The following is a 20,732-nucleotide window of genomic DNA, read 5'->3' on the forward strand; positions in this document are numbered from 1 at the left end:
GGTGTAATCGGGTGAGTTGGGTCCACCACGTTAAGTCAAAATATCCTTGAATTGGGTCGGTGGGGCCAAATGTGTTTTCCGTTGGGGCCCCCACAATGGCATTGATTTGATCTAAAGAGATCTCATAGTCTTGATTCATTAGACGGAAGGAGAGGATCCCATGGTCCAAATACACTGAGGATAGAAACTCAGCTGTTGGGACTTTATAGCTCAATTCATGGACCCTCAACAAGCCGTGCCACCCTATGTTGCGAAACAGGGTTTTGACTTGACTATAAACATGCAACTCTTTTAGGGATGGAACATGCGCAAATTTTTGGATGGCATGACCCCGTTAAGGAATGACTCAAGTTTGCCTTGTTGAATTGGGCCAAGACATACGACACCACAATGAGACGGGTCGGCTGGAGGTGTTGGGGATCTAGATGGAGGTGATGGAGATCTAGATGGAGGGGATGGGGATCTAGGCCTCCGACGGCGGGCGGATGATTTGGTGTGTCTTGGTCTTTTGGAAGATGTAGCTTCCATAGTCAAGTTTTGGGACAAATTAAAAGTCAATAGGTTAATATGTCAAAAAGTCAACTGTTGACGGGTCTAGTCAACTTTGAATTTGGCCACCAGAATTTCGCGGGAAATTTGGTTTTCAACAATTTCCTACTAAGAATCAAGTCCAAATAGACCACAATTTCAAGTAATTTGACCCAAGAACACAAAATCCAAAAGTTAAGAGTTGGAAAGAATTTACCGAATCGTGTGTTGGATTGTGTTGTTCTTGATGGAAAAGATCTTCCTTAACCTCCCCAAGCTTACTCCTTTCAAGATTAAGACACTAAAACACCAAAATCAAGTGAGATTTTCGGATCTAGGGTTTTTCAAAACCCCCAAATCCACCATTAAAATGCAAGAAAATGGTGTTTAAGATGGAGAAGATGAAGTGTAGATGATGAAAATCAAACCTTTTTGTAGATGAAAGCCAAAATCTTGAAGAAATTGAAAGGTTTTTGATGAAAATCGGACCCTAGGTTTTTGTTGGGAGAGAGGGGCTGTTAGGAAGTGAAAGTGGGGATAAATGAGGTCAAGTCCCGATTTTTTTTCTTTAAAAAGGGTCATAACTGCTGCGCGGACACGACCCGTGTCGACCCAGGCCAAATTGACACGCCCCGTGTTGGGGGTTTTATGCTGAGTTAAGGACAAACACGACCCGTGTTGGGTCAAGGCCAAAACCAACACGACCCGTGTTAGTCTCTGGAAGAATTTGGGTGTACTTTTGCATGGACACGACCTGTGTCCATTATAAGCCAAAATGCGACACGACCCGTGTTGCCCTCTGGAAGAATGTGGGACTTTTTTTCACGGACACGGCCCGTGTCAATTGTAGGCCAAAACCAACACAACCTGTGTTGGTCTCTGGGGGAATTTGGGTCTTTTTTTCCATGAACACGCCCCGTGTTCCATTAAGGCTAAGAGGGACACGACCCGTGTTGGTCCCTGGATGCTAATCCCCACTTTTTGAACTTGAAAATTTCCATCTCTTTGAAATGAAATACTTTTCCACCCTAAGGTCCGTTCTTTTGGTTTGAAAACAATGACAAAACACATTTGGAACATTAAAAACCATAAGAATGCAAAGAACGAAATGTTTTAACGAAAAATGACGAAAATACCCCCGGGTTGCCTCTCGGTTAGCTGCCCTTGTTTTAGGTCATTGGCTCGACTTTGTCCCCCAGGTGTGCTTCATTCTTGGTATGTGGGGTTCTCCAACTCATCAACCTCTTCATTCTTCACCTCAAATCCTTCATAAAACGGCTTCAACCTGTGACCATTAACTTTGAATGTTTTACCTGTTTGCTTGCTCGTGATTTCCACTGCACCATGGTCAAACACCCTTGTGACCATGAAAGGACCAACCAATCTTGATCTTAACTTTCCTGAAATTAGCTTGAATCTTGAGTGGTAAAGCAACACCTTTTGTCCTTGTATAAAAGTCTTTCGGGAGATTGCTCTGTCATGATATGCTTTTGTTTTCTCCTTATAGATCATGTTACTTTCGTATGCATCATTCCGAATCCCCTCTAGCTCTTGGATATCAAGTTTCCTTTTATTTCCTACATCATCCTCACTCAAGTTGAATTTCTTTACCGCCCAAAAAGCTTTATGCTCAAGCTCAACTGGAAGATGGCATGCTTTACCAAACACAAGCCTATATGAGCGCCTTTGGTGTGCCAAACCGTGAGAAAATCTATACCTTAAGGAAATCGACCACAACTTTGGAATCATTAGTACAGGTGGCCTTAGCCTCCACCCATTTGGATACATAGTCCACCGCTAACAAAATATAAGAACAACCAAAAGATGGCGGAAATGGTCTCATAAAATCAATACCCCATACATAAAAAATCTCATATACTAGAATAGGGGTAAGGGGCATTTGATTTCTAGAGCTTAAAGATCCGGATTTTTTTCACTTTTCACAATGTGCACAAGGCACATAGGAATCATGGAAAATAGAAGGCCAAAAGAATCCACTATCTAAAACTTTCCTAGCTGTCCTTTGGGGTCTAAAGTGACCACCACAAGCATAAGAATGACAAAAATTAAGGATAGATTGTACCTCTTTTTGCTCAACGCATCTGCGAATTACTTGGTCCGTACAGTACTTCCAAAGATAAGGCTCGTCCCATATGTATCGTTTGGCTTCCTTCTTGATTTTGTCTCTTTGCCAACGGGATGAATCTGGGGGAAATTGACTTGTGACCAAGTAATTGACGATATCTGCATACCATGGTGCTTCTTTGGCTGCAAATAAATGCTCATCTGGAAATGTGTCACAGATTGGTATACCATCTTCGGGCGATACAATGCGACTTAGATGATCCGCAACCACATTTTCCTTTCCACTCTTGTCTTTGATCTCAATATCGAACTCTTGCAAAAGCAGCATCCGCCGTATTAACCTCGGCTTCGAATCTTTCTTTGTAAGTAAGTGCTTTATGGCTGCATGGTCCAAATATATGATCACTTTAGTTCCAAGGAGGTATTGTCGGAACTTCTCTAAAGCAAAGACAATAGCAAGCAACTCTTTCTCTGTTGTGGTGTAGTTGCCTTGTGCCCTATCAAGGGTCTTTGATGCATAATAGATGACATGGTGTGCTCGGTCAACCTTTTGTCCCAAAATCGCCCCAACCGCGGTATTGCTAGCATCGCAAATGATTTCAAATGGAAGATCCCAATTTGGCGGTTGAATAATGGGGGCGGATGTCAACAAATCTTTAAAAAGATCAAATGCCTTTTTACATTCATCACCAAACTCAAAATCGGCCTCTTTTTGTAGAAGTTGACACATCGGCACCGTGATCTTGGAAAAATCCTTTATAAACCGCCGATAAAAACCTACATGGCCAAGAAAAGAACGTACTTCTCGAACATTTGTCGGGTATGGTAAGCTCTTAATAACATCTGTTTTGGCCTTGTCAACTTCTAAACCTTTTTGGGACACCACATGTCCAAGTATCAAGCCCTTGTCAACCATAAAATGACATTTTTCATAATTAAGGACTAAGTTCGTGTCAATGCACCTTTGTAAGATTTTGGTGAGATTTTGCAAACATTCATTAAAAGAGTTTCCATAAACAGTAAAATCGTCCATGAAAACCTCTATGATATTTTCCACATATTCTGAAAATATGCTCACCATACATCTTTGGAAGGTCGCGGGTGCATTCCACAAGCCGAAGGGCATGCGTCTATACGCAAAGGTGCCGAAGGGACATGTGAACGTGGTTTTCTCTTGGTCTTCTGGGGCAACCGGAATTTGATGAAAACCAAAGAAACCATCAAGGCAGCAATAGTGGGATTTCCCGGCCAATCGTTCTAACATCTTCTCAATGAATAGCAAAGGGAAGTGGTCTTTGTGGGTGGAAGCATTCAACTTCCTATAATCGATACAAACTTTCCACCCGTTTTGCATACGAGTGGGTAACAATTCCCCTTCGGAGTTTTTGACAACGGTAACTCCGACTTTTTTCGGGACTACTTGCATAGGACTCACCCACTTACTATCAGAAATGGGGTAGATTACACCTGCATCCAAGACCTTCATGATCTCCTTTTTAACCACCTCCATCATAGGTGGATTCAACCTCCTCTGTGCTTCACGGGTTGGCTTGAAGTCCTCTTCCATCAGTATTTTGTGCATGCATAATGATGGGCTCAACCCTTTTATATCCGCAATGGTCCAACCAATAGCCTCCTTGTATTTCTTCAAAATTCCAACTAACTCTTTTTCTTCTTCTCGTGCCAGCTTGGTCGAAATTATCACCGGTAATGTCTCTTCCTCTCCAAGATAGGCATACTTGAGATGGTCGGGAAGAGCCTTCAACTCAAGAGTCGGTGGTTGTATTATGGATGGGAGAAGTTTCGGATTAGAACTTTTTAGCTTCATGCGGGGTGGTTCAACTCTCATGGGTTGTGCTTTCTCCAAGGAATCAATTACTTCAATCAATTCCTCTTCCAATGTGTACTTGTCAGCCAACTCCTTAATCCCTGTCTCATCAAAGTGTTTGCTCAAGATGGTGGTTAGCACATCTTGGCTTGACATCTCAAAGCAATCATTAGTACATGAATCAATAACATCTATGAAGTTTAAAGAATGAATATCGCTAGGATAACGCATGGCTTCAAAGATATTAAAGTTAATTACGTCACCATCGAACTCCATTGACAAAGTACCATTGGCTACATCTATTTTTGTTTTTGCGGTACTCATAAAGGGTCTCCCCAAAAGGATGGAGCTCGATTGTGGGGTGTTTTCATCACCCATGTCCAAAACATAAAAGTCAGCGGGAAAAACGAGCTCATTAACTTGCACTAACACGTCCTCCAATACACCTTTCGGATGTACCAAAGACCGGTCAGCAAGTTGAATGATAACTCCAGTTTTTGATAAAGGTCCAATTCCCATTGTCTTATAACTCGAATAGGGTAAGACATTAATTGATGCTCCAAGATCAAGCATGGCACGTGGTACAAAAAGGTTACCCATTTTGCAAGGAACCGTGAAAACACCCGGGTCCTTGCATTTTTTTTGTTGCCGCTTTTGTAACACGGCTGAGACATTTTCACCAACCTTCACAGTTTGATTTCCTTTAAGCTTTTTCTTAGATGTGCAAAGTTCCTTAAGGAACTTAGCATATCTAGGAATCTGTTTAATGGCATCTAAAAGAGGGATATTGATTTCAACCTTTCGAAACATGGTCATGATTTCGTCATCTTCCCTTTCTCTTTTGGTGCTTGCCAGCCTTGAAGGAAATGGAGCTGGTGTGACTTTCACTTCGGATTCTATTAGCTTCTTGGACTTTGGAGTACTCTTCTTTTCCTCTTCTTTGCCAGCTTCTTCCACCTTAATCTCTTTTTTTTCTTCTTCTTCTTCTTCATCCGACATCCTTGGACTGTCATAACTTTTCCTACCTCTTAGTGTAATTGCACACGCATTGTGTTTTGGGTCCTTCTCCGTTTGAGAGGGTAGCTTGCCTTGCGACTCCATCTTACTCACAGATTGAGCAAGTTATGATACTTGTTGCTCCAAGCTTTTTATGCTTGCCTTGGGTTCTTGTTGAAAGCTTTGAGTACTTGTGGCAACGCTTTTTACTATGTCCTCTAAGGACATACTTGAAGAACTTGCTTGTGGAGGGGGTTGTTGTGGATGCCTTGGTTGGTAATTTTGAGGTTGGAATGGTGGTCGTTGTTGATTTTGAGGAAATGGTGGTCTTGGTTGATATTGATGCGATTGATTTTGCTGATAATTCCCTTGTTGATTGCCTCCCCACCCTTGATTATTGTTCCATCGCTGATCACCTCTTGGTTGCTCATAACCTCTCTGATTTGCCCCTGAATAGCCTCCCATGACTTTCGCTTCTTCATAATCTTCCTCTTGAAGTTGTGGGCACATATCGGTTGGATGGCCCACTTGGGTGCAAATACCGCATGGGCGGGGTGTGGGCTACACACCTTTGTCTTTGGCCAACATCATGACTACTTTCGTGAGCTCGGACAATTGAGCTTCGATCTGAGGAGTTTGAACTTCTTTTACACCCCGGGGTGCATCCGTATCCCATTCTTCATCATGGTTTGAATGTTTGGAATCTTCGGCCATGTTCTTGATTAGATTTTGGATCTCAGTTGGGGTCTTATTGGGCAAAGATCCGCCACTAGAAGCATTGAGAAGCCTTCTTTCCTTAGGGGTCATACCTTCAATGAAATACTGTAGGAGTTGATACTCGGTGATCCCGTGCTTTGGACAACGAGCACAAAGTTTCTTGAATCTTTCCCATTATGTGTGGAAAGCTTCTCTTTTGTGTTGTTTGATTCCGATAATTTCTCGTCGTAGGGATGAAGCTTTCATTTCGGGAAAATACTTGTCCAAAAACAACCTCGCAAGGTCCACCCAAGTAGTCACCGTCCCCGGTGGAAGGTCATAGAGCCAGTCTTTGGTGACGTCTTGCACTGCAAAGGGGAATGCCCTAAGCTTAATATGATCCTCCGTGACATTGTGTGGTTTCATACCCACACATACTACATGGAACTCGGTGAGGAACTTGTGAGGATCTTCGTTCTCCAATCCTCTAAAAGTTGGGAGTAAGTGAATAAGTCCGGATTTTAGTTCCAAGTTGGTGGCGGCTGGGTATGTGATGCAAAGGGGTTGTTGAGTCACCTTTTGTCTTGACCATTGACGGAGAGTTTGTCGGGGTGGTGGGTTTGGAGGACCTTGATTCCCTCCAAGGTTATGTGCCATGGCTTGAGAATTGGTTGTTGTTTCTGTAGGTGAACTGTTTAGGATATTATGAATAGGTGAAGAGGGTTGAGTGGTATTTATGGGTGAGGCTATTTGTGGTGAGAGTGATGGGCTGTCTGTTTCTGATGCGGATACACTTGAGAGGGGTATGTCCTCCCAAATGTTGATGACCGGGGGATTGGACGATGAAGAAGTACCGGAAACCGGTTGCCTCTTATGAAGCTTGGCTTGCTTCCATAACTTCTTTGTAGTCTTCTCTATCTCCGAATCAATTGGCAATGGTGTACCTGTACGAAAAGATCTAGGCATAAACAATTAGTAACACCGTGTCCCCGGCAACGGCGCCAATTTGTTAGGGGTGTCAGACCCAACAAATAAAGGGGTACGATATACTCCTAAGTAACACTACTCTATTGCACTAAAAAGTAGTACAAGGCAAGTAGGGTCGATCCACAGAGAAACGAGACAATCAGTCTATACCCTTTTTGTGTAAGGTATTTGTTCATAAAAGATGAAAGAAAAAAGGGGGGTTTGATTGCAATGATTAGACAAATAAAGTAAAATCACAAGTAATTGGCTAAACGAGTAAATTAAATTCAAATATTATAAAGACTCCAACTTCATGTATGACAGTTCAACAATGTGAATCCAAGATGACAAGACCTTTGTTTCATTCTATCTAAGTTGGTACTTGAAAGTGTTAACAAGCTCTAAAACTTTCCATTCACCACAACAATTAACCAAAACAAGCTCTTTGATTAATCCTAATCTTACTAACCTAATCTAAACAAGCTCTTAGAATTAGATTGAAAGATTGCATGAAGCGTTATGTGACTATTCCCAACAACACCCAATACTCCTCATAAGCTCGGGAGTGTAAAAGTGTATGAATAATATTTACACTAAATTCATTCAATAGAGATCAATTTAATGCTTCTTACTTGTTCAATTTCACAAAACAATTATGGATTTTGTAAAAGAGATAACTGGAACGACCTAACCCTAATTCAAATGGCCAATAAGAATCACAATTAGAATCAAACATTCGATTGAAGCAAAATCAAATTCATTAGATAGAAATTAAGAACAAACATCAAGTCATATGATTAGATTCACAACTAGAAAGTCAAAACATGAGTTGGAGAAAGTAGAGTTCTAGCCATACATGACTAGAACAAAACCAGAAATCTAGAAGATGAAATCAAGAATTAAAATGCTTACAAATACGAAATCAAAATGTTTCCAAATGCTTAACGGACAATCCTTGCTAAAAACTTCAACTTCTTCCCCTCAAAAAATGCTTTCTCTCTGCTCTGCTTCCCCCAAAAATGACCTCATTCCCGAAATAAGAAAAGAGGAAAAACTGCCAAAAAGACAGTTTTTAAGTCGAACACGCCCCGTGTCGAAATAGAACAAATCAACACGGGTCGTGTTGAGTGTAAGTACGATGCTCAAAAATGCCCAAATAGCCCAACACGCCCCGTGTCCATATAGGTTAAATGAACACGGGTCGTGTTCATCGAAGTCAGAAGATAAGTGTTTGATAGCCAAACACGCCCCGTGTTTGATTCCAGTGCAAACCCAGCACGCCCCGTGTTGCCCTCTAGATGCTCGTCCAAACTTGAGTTTTCTAATTCTTCCGATTCTCTCCCAATCGTCCCGCAATCTTCATCAACGCTCCCTAGCACCTCCAAAAGTGCGCTCCAACCTCTGGTTCACCTGAAAATGACATGAAAGAGTGCAAATAAGGTCATTCAAGAAATTAACCTAGATATGCTAAAATGAAATAAAAACAACGAAATTATGCTAAGGATATACATAGAAAAAGGGCTAAAAATTGTGCAAAAAGGGTGCACAAAACGCACCCAACATCTATAAACTAAAAATGTTTTTTTTTCATGAAAAATTAGGTAGGTTTCAAATATATACTTTTTTAAGATTAATTTATAATTAATATATATAGTCAAATATCATGTTTTCATTTATAATTTATGATGTTTGTTACATTTATAAACGCTCGTTAATCATGTTTGGCATGGTTTGCAATATTAATTCAAAAGAGATTGGTAGCGGTTAATTATATATATATATATATATATATATATATATATATATATATATATATATATATATATATATATATATATATATATATATATATATATATATATTAAAATTATCACTTCTTAGCTACAGGTACCTAACCCAATTACTGTTCATCAGGTTACTTTGGCTCCACCATGGTTACTTAGCCACCGCCTCATCCGGTATCTACACCTTTTCATCTAGATCCTTCCTCATTCCACTGTCCCAAGAACCCACCGCCTCATCTTATTTTTCCTCAACCTTCTATCGACCAAATGTATGCTTCCTTCTCTAGCTTCTCTTTGGATTCGATTACTGCCGCCTAATGTAACCCTTCACCCGCTTCACCAGTAGCGATTCTTCATTTATCGTTTTTAGGGTTTTATCTCAATTTCATGTTGTTTGCTTATAAAATTGAATTTGGGTTGTTCGTTGTGTACTGCAACAATTTTTAGGTTTTCTGATTAAATCCAATATGATTACCAAGGAGGAGGAGCAACAATGGTTTCTTCTTCCATTTGTTATTTCGATTTGGTGGTGGGGGTGCTTGGGAAACCGGAATGCTTGGTGGTGTTGTCACCTGGTGGGCACGTCTTCTCCCCTTTTGTTCTTCACCGTCTATCTGTTTATCACGTTTCCAACCGACAACTCTCTTTGCATCCAGTAGGAGATGGAGGTAGCTACAGGAACTAACGCCACCACTGTTTATAGGGTTAGTTAGTGTATCATGGTTAAAGTTTAATTCCACACCGTATGTTCACCGAATCTACATGTTCCCACCGTCTTTCTCTTGATCGAGCGCTCCTCCCCTAATCGAATCAATCGGTGTCCCAAAGCCGAGAGAGAGAGAGAGAGAGAGAGAGAGAGAGAGAGAGAGAGAGAGAGAGAGTGCAGTCGATGTTGGTTTGGGGTCACCGCCCCCTTCTTCCCGTCTTCTTTATTTCTACAATGTTCGATTGAAGCTTTTCGATTTTAGGGAAGGTACATTGAAAAGATTGAAGTTGTATATTATGCTAATAGGGGAGATGATTGAATGAGATACTTTTTGTAGCCCTTCTTTATCTTTTGAATCCTTTTGCACGTTACCTGCTTCTTAATCCCCTAATGGCTTACTTGGAACATTCTTAATCTAGCCTTATCAACCATCGGATTTTGAATATCATTTGAAAAACTCAAATTTTATATGACATTGTTACAGGAACCACATTTGCACTACATCTAAAAGTTGCATCTCATTTCTAAGGTAAAAATATCTATTTTCAGATTCATTGTTTTTTTTTTTTTTTTTTTTTTTTTTTTTTTTTTTTCATTTCAAAAATATTTTTATACTAAAATGTTACATTTATTCAATATCATCCCAAGAAAATCTTGAAACAAACTATCAAGATCAACTACAAGAGCTACAGGCTTTAAAACATGTTGACAAAGATGAACGTCGGTTCATAGAAGCTAATAACTCCTCAAAGGCATCATTTTTAACCAATAAAACTTTGTTCCAAGTTACCAAGTCAAACGGAAACGACACAATCTGCTCTCCTTTCCAATAAAGCGGAAACAAGCACTTAAGAGTTAAGATGACAAAACGCCCTGTCCTTGCTATTGGTAAGTTTAAACTTTTTGCTAATATTCTATTTTGTTATATAAAATTGGTATGGTATTACTGATTTTATACTTCAGCGATATGCAATATTGTTAGTGGGGTGCCTACAACAATTAAAACACTTTGTGTTCATATTTTATTTGTAGGACGCAATAAGGGCAGATTTGATTTCACATAATTACACCAACTTTAAACAACCTATTTATTTTTAATTGTTATTAATTATATATATAAATAAATGGCTATAATATATGAAAACACTACAAGAAAATTCCTAAATAGCTACGGAAAGTTGCTACGGAATCAAAATCTATAGCTATTTTACTATGGAATATGCTACGGAATAGATTGTCGTAGCTTTTTTGCAACATAAATGGCTACAAAATTGTATTTCATAACTAAATTTTAAATAGCTACGTAAAATTGCAACACCATCAAAATTTGTAGCTATTACATTACGGAATATGCTACGGAATGGATGGTCATAGCTATTTTGCTACGGAAATGGCTACGGTGTTGAATTTCAGTGACTAAATCCTGAATTGCTACCGAAAGTTGCTACATAATTGAAATCTGTAACTATTTTACCATAAAATATGCTACGGGATTCTTGGTTGTAGCTAGTTCGCTACGAAACTTATTACAAAATCTATATCCGTAGGTAATTGGCTACAAAATTTTCTACAAAATTAAAATCCGTAGGTAGTTGGCTACGTAATTGAAATCCGTAACTATTTTTCTACAAAAATTTACTACACAAAAAAGGTTGTAGCTAATCTACTACGGAATTAGTTACGAAAACGTTAACCATAATTATTTTATTTTGTACTATGGGTTGCATTTTGTGCGAGATATTATAAGCAATACATGTACGTTAACAAAAATATATATACGAATAGTCTGAAAGTCATATTCGAAATGCTTTATCTCACTGCTTTATCTCACACAAGAAAAAAGTTTGTGACGATTCAAAATGAAATTGCTTTATTTACAATGCAATGTAATTTTTCGACTAAGGTTGTCAATTTAATTACTCCCAAAATTTTGGATCATTTTTGTGATTATGGCATTATTTTAAGTCTAAGGGGGTATTCATGTAGATCTTGCAAACATTAGGGGCTATGATGGCAAGATAAATGAGTCGGAGGAAGTTTAATCGCAGCTCTCAAGTCTCAATTTATCGTCTCTCTTTCATATCGATCTTCTATTTCTCTTTTTTCAGAAATCGATCAATTAAATTATGGAATATTAGTAAACGATTGCATCATCATCAACATGAGGAAGTGAGATTTAGCAATCTTGATGCTCTATGCTTTCGCCATTTTCTTTTCCATTTCAGGTAAATCAGATTATCTCAATTCACTATGTTAATCGACCTCAGTACCTAGAGCTGTTTAGTTTCTTATTTTTTTAGTAATTTGTACTTCTAGTTGAAATTGCATGATTACTACGTCTAATTTGTCTCTATTTGACAATATCATGAAGGCGATTTTACGTTTAAGGAGGCGTAGTGCAATCTATTGGATGAATATCCGATTAAATACGAGGGGGAACCTATTGTGTCCGATCTTAATGGCGATCGAAAGAAAGAGGTTCTTGTGGCTACTTATGATACTAAAATTCAGGTATTGTTTATCTAGTTCGTAGAATCGAATTTGCGGTTTCAATTGAAGGTCATTCAAGCACGTTTGATAGCTCATAAGGATTGGTTCGTGCTCAAATAGTTTCAAAGTATGAACGATTTGGAGTTATATTCTTATCCCAAACCTCTATAGTCTTCTTCTTCCAAGCATACTCTCAAACACTTTAATTTTTAATTTTTAACTAAGTGTTGCTCCAAATGAAATATGGCTATTAGTTGCTATATAATCTTGTGTTATATCTTATATTAGCAGATACACTTGTAGCATTTGCAACTTAAAAATCATGGGGTACTACTACACTACTATGTTTTATTTATATTTATAACTACCTTTATTGAGATTGGAGTTATGAATATGTTCTTAATCTTCTTGTACTTAATTTTTTCATATTGATCAGGTTTTAGAAACCTCACTAGGCGTGTGGATGAAGGATTTAGTGAGGCTCATGTTCTTGCAGAAGTAATCTTGTTACTTGATAAAATTTGTTGCTTTGGGCAGATGTGAGTAGCCATGGGAACTGGGGTAGTGGGGTAGTTGACTGAACTTTCAAATGTGGTCATGTACAAAACCAAGTCTTGGTTGTTGTGACATCAGGTTTGTCTATAATGTTCTTTTATCATAACCTCCAAAGGCTATGGGAAACAAATGTGTAGGTCAGTTTTTTTTTTTATAAAATTTGCATAAATCTCAGTTTTTATGGTCAACTTTAATTACATTCTAGTTTTTTTAGGAGGATTTCCCACACAATGCTCACCATAGAGAAATGTCAATTTATTTAAGTAATTATACATCAAAACATGGGGATGTTGGACATGTATTGTTGGAGGAATGATGGAAATGCAGCCACATGTATGTCTCTTTAACTCTTCTGTTTTTATATATTCATTAATATAATTTATAACATTGTATAAAAATTGAATAATCATTTATTTCTACACTATTTTAGATGCACCTTGATCCATTTGAAGAAATTAAAATGGCTGAGGAAAGTGCAGATAAGCATCAAAGAAGCGGAAGCGAAAAAGAAGTAACAAATTTTGAAGTTTTATTTCTTTCTTAAATTTTTGTTTCTAGTGTTTCTCAAATCAAGTTATATATATATATATATATATATATATATATATATATATATATATATATATATATCCCTATTCTAATAAATGAATAGGTTTAATCTCCATTTGACATGTGTCACTCTAATATATATATATATATATATATATATATATATATATATATATATATATATATATATATATATATATCCCTATTCTAATAAATGAATAGGTTTAATCTCCATTTGACATGTGTCACTCTAATACAATTTCTCATTAATATCATGCCACATGTTAAAAAGATATATTAGGCAACCCTTCAAAATTTCAAATTTACTTTTTCTAATTATATTTTAAATTTGAAGTTATAATAACTTTAAAATTTTGATATGTCTCATAATTAATGATTTATTTAAAGTAATTGATAAATAATTTATGAATTTTTACTATGAAAATTTAATTTATTTTGTAACTGTGGTTCCCACGAGTTATAAACTAGTATATATATATATATATATATATATATATATATATATATATATATATATATATATATATATATTCTACAATGCATCATCAGCTATTGATTTATGCCATTTTACAATTTATGCTTTTGCTGGGGCGAACCGGTGCGCTTCGCTGGAGTAGAAAGAATGAGATAATAATTATATCTTATAGATTATTACTTATTCAATTTACTAACATTTAATCTCTTATTAAAAATCTTGGAAGCCACTTCATCAGATGAATCTTCACTAATTGCATAACATAATTATAAACTCGATGTTCAAGCTCTTAATAGGCATCAACCATAAGAACCTAGCAAACTTGTTGTTTTGTGTAAAGCACAGGGCGACACCTTTTGTGATTTACTAAAAAATCAAATTATTTAAACATATGAATTCAAAGTCAGTTAGTTTAATTTTATTGAATCTTGTACAACTAAAGAATAACATAGTTGGAATGCAGTTCCCTTACAGCTTCTTTGTCCCGCATAATTGGTCTTCAATATGGTCATATTTTGATCGAATTACAGGTGTGAATTTCATTTAGATTTTAGAATATTTCCCTTGGTCAAATCTTGGTTGACTGAATTTGTTGCAGGGGCATAAATATTGACTTTCCCTCATAGCGTATATGCTTTTAGAGTTTTAGTTTTCAATATTAAGATTTTTGGTTTTTGTTAATGTCAGGTATTCCTTTGGACAAGGGCTTATACACTATAAGTTACCAGATGGTAATGTCGGCAGCATCAGGACTCATATTTTGTGCATTATATTTATTGGTACATCAAATTCAAATATAAAATATATCAAAATAAAATGTGTATTTATTTTAAGACGTGTAAATCATTATATTTTATTGTATAGGTGAACAGATTAAGGTATACAATGTTTGTGTTGAATGGATGAGAAAACATTCTTGAAGCATTTTTATTTGTCACATCAAAACTTTTATTGATTATGTATCGAGTGGTATTTTATGTTTAATTTGTTGCAACTTTTGATTTTGAAATTGTATTTTTTTATGTACTGGATATTTCTTTTAGTTCTTATAGAAATACTTTATTACTTTTGGTTTTATATTAATTGTATTTTTATAAATTGATATAAATAGTAAAATTGAATAACCAAAATTTATTGAATAATGGTATGGGACAATTTCTACGGTATTGGGTACGGAATTTGTTATGGAAAATTGCTACGGAATTTGCTATGAAAAGTTGTTATGTAATTGGCTATGGAAAAATCGCTACGGAAAAATCATTATGGAATTCGCTACGGAAACACAGCTACGGTATTGGTTACGGGAAAATTTCTACGGAATTTGCTACGGATAAATCGCTATGGAATTTGTTACGGAAAAATCATTACGAAATTTGCTACGGACAAATTGCTACCGAATTAGTTAGGTAAAAATTGTTATGGAATTTGCTACGGAAATACTATGTAGCTCAAATTGCAACGAAATAGATGCCGTAGAAACTGTCATAGTAAAATTGCTACGAAATTATAATTCCTTAGCTAAACATATTGCTACAAGAAATAATGTTATGGAGTCTAATTGGAAATTTATGTAGCAAATTCCGTAGTTAATCAACTTTAGCTACGGAATTTTAGCCTTTTGCTACGGAAATTTTCCGTAGCCAAATTGAAATTTTCTTGTAGTGAAAAGTGATAGTTGTCTCACATAACTGAATAAGGTTTTTTTGTACATGGGTTGGAGGATACCACAACCACAACATGGGATTATAATAAACAAATTAATAAGAAACAGGAAGATGAAGATGGGATTGTTAAAAGGGACGATAATGTCCAGAGAACTTATTTCAGCAATTAAATTTGAATGTGGAGTGGAGGGTAATATAGTCCATGAGCGTGAAGGAGTTTCTTAGGCTAAAAAGGTATGTTGATTTTTCCTGTTTCTACTTTTGAATTGTTTGTACTTTGGTAAATCTACTTAATTAAATTAATTATGTTAATTTCATTGTTTTATAAATTTTTATTATTCCAATATTTTTTAGCTACCACTTGAAAAAAAAAGGAACCAAATATATCAAGCATTTGCTATTTCTGAAAGTAACATGTTATTTATATTTTGCACCTAGGATTCATTGCATAACATATTTATTCTAATGTGCTCAAATGTTGGTCGAATGGGTTGAGACCATGGGCTTAATGTCGCGGGTCGACCCATCGGTGTTTTGGAGTGTTGTCCAAGATACGCGTTATATGGAAAGTTTCCTAATTCTTTGTTTAGGAATTGTAATCCAATATGAATTCTAGATCTATATATGTATGCATTGATCATGTATAGAGGTAGGTCAATTGTTAGAGTTTTTGTGATACTGAATTTCTCTAATACAATCAAAGTGTTAGTTTGGTTGATATATTCCTTTAATTGGTATCAGAGCCACAACCTCTTGCTCCCGATCAATTGATTTTTTCAAGCCGGCAAAAGCTTTTCTTCTTATGCAAAACTGTTGCTTTTCCTCCAAGTATTTAATACCCCAATTATTTATTAATTGTTTCCTGGATCAAGAACACGTTTTGAAGAAAACAATTGTTTTCTTGTGGTCCAATTAAAGAAAAAGCTTCTGGTCCTATTGGTCGTCGTTTCCATTTTCTTAATTCGAATAATTATTTTATTGCTCATCTGTTGAAGAAGGTGTGTGGTTTGTTGTTGATTACTCATGGCAGGAGACGGAACGAATCTGCCCGTGAAGGAGGCACACTCGATCTCGTTTCAATTTCCGCAGCTGACGCCATTAAACTACACGATATGGAACATGCGTATGAAAGTTTTACTCGACATTCACGGCGTGTAGGACGTGGTTGATCCGGGTTCAACGGATGCAAAGAGAAACAATATCGTGATGGGATTATTGTTTCAATCAATACCGGAAGATTTAATCTTGCAAATCGGGAATCTCGCCACTGCTAAGGAGATGTGGGATGCAATCAAATCTCGGAACATGGGTGCGGATCGAGTGAAGGAAGCACATTTGCAAACATTGACTTCGGAATTCGAAAGTTTGAAGATGAAAGATACGAGCACTATTGACGATTTCTCTTCAAAACTATCGGGACTTGCGACCGTTTCAGCGACACTTGGAGGAACAATCTCACAAGAGAAGTTGGTGAAGAAATTTCTTACGAGTCTTCCTAGTCGATTCATTCACATCGTAGCAGCACTCGAGCAAGTTTTGGATTTAAAAACCATTACTTTTGAAGATGTAGTTGGGCGGCTGAAAGCTTACGAGGAACGGACTAAAGAAATCGGCAAAGCATCCGATTCCGGTGAAAAGCTACTTTATGCCAAGACCGATAACTCAAATCGAAACCAAGACTCAAGCCGTGGGAGAGGACGTGGTGCATACCGTGGGGGACGAGGCCGAGGACGTGGCCGTGGTCGAGATAACACCCAAAACCATGATCAAAGGGTCTCATCAAAGAATCGTGATGATCAAAGACGAAAAGGCAAAAATAATGAACAAAGAGACCTATCAAATATTCAGTGTTACCGGTGTGATAAGTTTGGGCACTTTGTTTCGCGATGCCCGGAACGTAACAGGAAACATGAAGCAAATCTCAACGATGCCCGAGAGGAGGTCGATCACGAAGAAGGAACATTTTTTATGATGCAAGAGGAGACAATCTTCCTAAATGAAGACAAATACATTCCACCCAAAGTAGAGGCAAATCAAGAAGACGACGATATGTGGTACCTCGACAATGGGGCAAGTAATCACATGACCGGGAAGTACTCATATTTTTCGGAGTTGAATAAACGGATAACCGGAAGAGTAAGATTTGGAGATGGCTCGTGTGTTCGAATTGAAGGAAAAGGATCAATTTTGTTCGAAGGAAAAAACGGTGAGCAAAAAGTTATGAAAGATATCTACTATATTCCCTCTCTTCGTAGCAATGTCATAAGTCTTGGCCAAACGACACTATCCGGTTGTGACATTAGAATGCATGGCGATTACTTGACAATGAAAGATCGAAATGGAAGGTTGCTAATGAAGGTTCCACGTAGTGAAAATCGTCTTTATAAAACACGACTTAAAGTTGGAAAACCCCAATGTTTGCAAGCAAAGATCGATGACGAGTCTTGGTTATGGCATGCACGACTAGGCAATATCAACTTTGGTGCGGTGAATATGATGCACAAGATGACTAATGGAGTTCCAATTTTGAAACATCAAGAAGAAGTTTGCGAAATTTGTGTGATAGGCAAACAAAACAAACACACATTCCCGAAGAAAACCAATTATAAGTCTAAAAATATTCTCGAGATGTTACATGGAGATATTTGCGGGCCTATTGATCCTCCCACGATGGCCGGTAACGTTTATATTTTGGTGCTAATTGACGATTTTTCTAGATACATGTGGTCTTTTTTGTTAAAACACAAAAACGACGCGGCGGATGTAATTAAAAAATTCAAAAAGTCCATTGAACATAGGACTGGGAAGGCTATAAAGACGTTCCACACAGATAGAGGAGGAGAGTTTACTTCAAACGATTTTAATCGTTTTTGGAGCGAAGAAGGTGTTGCAAGAATGTTAACGGCTCCGTACTCACCCCAACAAAACGGCATAGTAGAACGACGAAACCGGACGCTAATCGAGATGACACGTTGTCTTATGAAAGCAAAAGAAGTTCCAAATCAGTTTTGGGGAGAAGCCGTTCGACATGCAACCTATATTATAAATCGTACCCCTACAAGAGCGTTAGTAGGAGTCACACCTTACGAAAAACTCTATGGTCAAAAACCGAATCTTGAAGATCTAAAGGTGTTCGGATGCGTTGCGTATGAAAGGATTGTTTCGAAACATCTAAAGAAACTTGACGATAAATCGAGACCATTGGTTTATTTCGGAACGGAACCGGGTTCGGGAGGTGCTCGTTTATTTAACCCATATGAAAATAAAATTATTATAAGCAGCAATGTAACTTATGATGAAAAGTTGTCATGGCAATGGAAAAAGGAAATTGAAAAAGGTACGAGAACAATAGCAGCGGAAAAGGAAAATGATTCTGGAACATTCAAAATAACTTGGGCCACTTTGATAAATCAGCCACATAATGGGACTCACCAGCCCAATACCAATGCCACCCCATCTCCGCAACATTTAAATGAAAGCCCATTAGTAGCGCCGAGCCCAGCAGCCCCGAGCCCAACAGTGGACAGCGCAATCTCGACAGAACCTGATACGGACAACAGCGACCACGAGTCCGATGGCAATAACGAGTTCGAGAATAACCCGGTACGTCGTTCTAATCGTGTTTCCGTTTTGCCAGTTCACCTCAATGATTATGAGCTTAGCATGAATGAATTAATGTTATCGTTTGACGAGGAACCAAGTACTTTAAAAGAAGCCATTGTGAAACCCGAATGGCTTAAGGCAATGAAAGACGAGATCGAGTCAATTGAAAGGAATAAAACTTGGAAGTTGGTGTCTCTTCCCAAGAATGTTAAACCTATCGGATTAAAGTGGGTATATAAAATCAAAAGAAATGCGGACAGATCTATTTCTAGGTACAAAGCACGAATCGTAGCAAAAGACTATGTACAAGAACACGGGATTGATTTTGATGAAGTTTTCGCACCGGTAGCCCGACTCGAGACGATTCGTTTATTGATCGCTCTCGCGGCCGGGAAGGGATGGAAAATTTATCACTTGGACGTAAAGACGGCCTTCTTGCATGGTGAATTAAAAGAAGAAGTGTACGTACAACAACCCGAAGGTTTTGAGAAAAAAGGAGAAGAAGAAAAAGTTTACAAGTTAGCAAAAGCTTTATATGGCCTAAGACAAGCACCAAGGGTGTGGAACATTAAACTTGATGGCATCTTACGAGGAATGGGTTTTAAACGATGTTTGCAAGAAACGGCAGTTTATAAAAAGGCTTCAAAAGGAGAATATATCATTGTGGCAGTGTACGTAGATGACTTATTCGTAACGGGAACGTGTCATGAAATAACAAGCCAATTCAAAAACATGATGTCGTCAAAGTTTGAAATGTGAGATCTTGGCTTGTTGACTTATTACTTGGGCATTGAGGTTTCTCAAGAAAAGGGTTGTGTTACTATAAAGCAAGAGGGATATGCAATGAAAATTTTAAAAGAAGTCGGGATGGAAGAATGCAATGCCACTCAATGTCCAATGGAACCGGGACTAAAATTATCAAAAGCCGAGAATGAACCAGAAGTTGAAGCCACTAATTACAGAAGGATAGTTGGATGCTTACGCTACCTCCTTCACACTCGTCCAGATTTATCTTACTCGGTCGGGGTAGTAAGGCGTTATATGCAAAGTCCAAGAGAATCTCATGCGCGCGCGATCAAGCAAATTCTTCGTTACCTTCGTGGTACAATTTCGCTTGGAATTAAATATGAAAAGTGTGACGAGTTGAAATTTTTGGGTTATAGTGATAGTAGTCATAATGTAGACATGGATGATGGTCGGAGTACTACTGGTCACATTTTCTTTCTTGGTAATTCCCCTATTATGTGGTGCTCGCAAAAGCAAGAAACCGTTGCTTTATCTTCGTGTGAAGCCGAGTTCATGGCAGCTACTTCAGCAGCATGCCAAGCAATTTGGCTAAGGGAGTTGCTCGCGGAGGTGACCGGATTAGAGAAATAGAAGGTGTTGATTCGTATAGACAACAAGTCGGCGATCGCGTTGTCTAAAAATCCGGTGTTTCACGGGAGGAGCAAACATATTCACACTTGTTTCCACTTCATTCGGGAGCATGTGGAAAACGAGCAAGTAGAAGTCGAACACGTGGCGGGAAAAGAACAAGTAGCGGATCCCCTAACAAAAGCCTTAGCGCGAGTAAGGTTCGGTGAAATGAGATCGTTACTCGGTGTGTGCGAGTTGCCGTCTCAACCATTCAGGGGGGTGATTGTTGGTCGAATGGGTTGAGACCATGGGCTTAATGTCGCGGGTCGACCCATCGGTGTTTTGGAGTGTTGTCCAAGATACGCGTTATATGGAAAGTTTCCTAATTCTTTGTTTAGGAATTGTAATCCAATATGAATTCTAGATCTAT

General features: G+C 37.8%; 2 protein-coding genes and 1 pseudogene across 2 annotated transcripts; 2 read left to right on the forward strand and 1 right to left on the reverse strand.

The window, feature by feature from the left end:
• Positions 1-1,734: 1,734 nt before the first annotated feature.
• LOC145089052 (uncharacterized) lies at positions 1,735-2,277 on the reverse strand. Its single transcript, XM_079027552.1, has one exon. It carries the CDS (start codon positions 2,275-2,277, stop codon positions 1,735-1,737), a length of 543 nt encoding a protein of 180 aa, XP_078883678.1.
• Positions 2,278-9,084: 6,807 nt separating this feature from the next.
• LOC145086049 (uncharacterized) lies at positions 9,085-14,663 on the forward strand. Its single transcript, XM_079023763.1, has 9 exons — positions 9,085-10,118; positions 10,238-10,477; positions 11,698-11,814; positions 11,961-12,771; positions 12,849-12,967; positions 13,065-13,145; positions 14,143-14,209; positions 14,367-14,458; positions 14,544-14,663. Exons 5-9 carry the CDS (start codon positions 12,947-12,949, stop codon positions 14,583-14,585), a joined length of 303 nt encoding a protein of 100 aa, XP_078879889.1. The 5' UTR covers positions 9,085-10,118; positions 10,238-10,477; positions 11,698-11,814; positions 11,961-12,771; positions 12,849-12,946; the 3' UTR covers positions 14,586-14,663.
• Positions 14,664-19,813: 5,150 nt separating this feature from the next.
• On the forward strand, positions 19,814-20,323 carry LOC145089054 (secreted RxLR effector protein 161 pseudogene; annotated as a pseudogene).
• The last annotated feature ends 409 nt before the right edge of the window (positions 20,324-20,732 follow it).

Source organism: Lactuca serriola, chromosome 2 (genome assembly GCF_051521515.1).
Source record: "Lactuca serriola cultivar US96UC23 chromosome 2, Lser_US96UC23_V15, whole genome shotgun sequence".
In the NCBI taxonomy this organism is placed as follows: Eukaryota; Viridiplantae; Streptophyta; class Magnoliopsida; order Asterales; family Asteraceae; genus Lactuca; species Lactuca serriola.

Bases quoted from the DNA above. Each gene is read 5' to 3' on its own strand.
- LOC145089052 (XM_079027552.1), bottom strand. From the start codon at position 2,277: ATGATTCCAAAGTTGTGGTCGATTTCCTTAAGGTATAGATTTTCTCAC.
- LOC145086049 (XM_079023763.1), top strand. From the start codon at position 12,947: ATGATGGAAATGCAGCCACAT. The intron at 13,146-14,142 runs GTAACAAATTTT...GTTGGAATGCAG, and splicing joins GAAGCGGAAGCGAAAAAGAA to TTCCCTTACAGCTTCTTTGT. The intron at 14,459-14,543 runs GTACATCAAATT...TTTATTGTATAG, and splicing joins TTTGTGCATTATATTTATTG to GTGAACAGATTAAGGTATAC.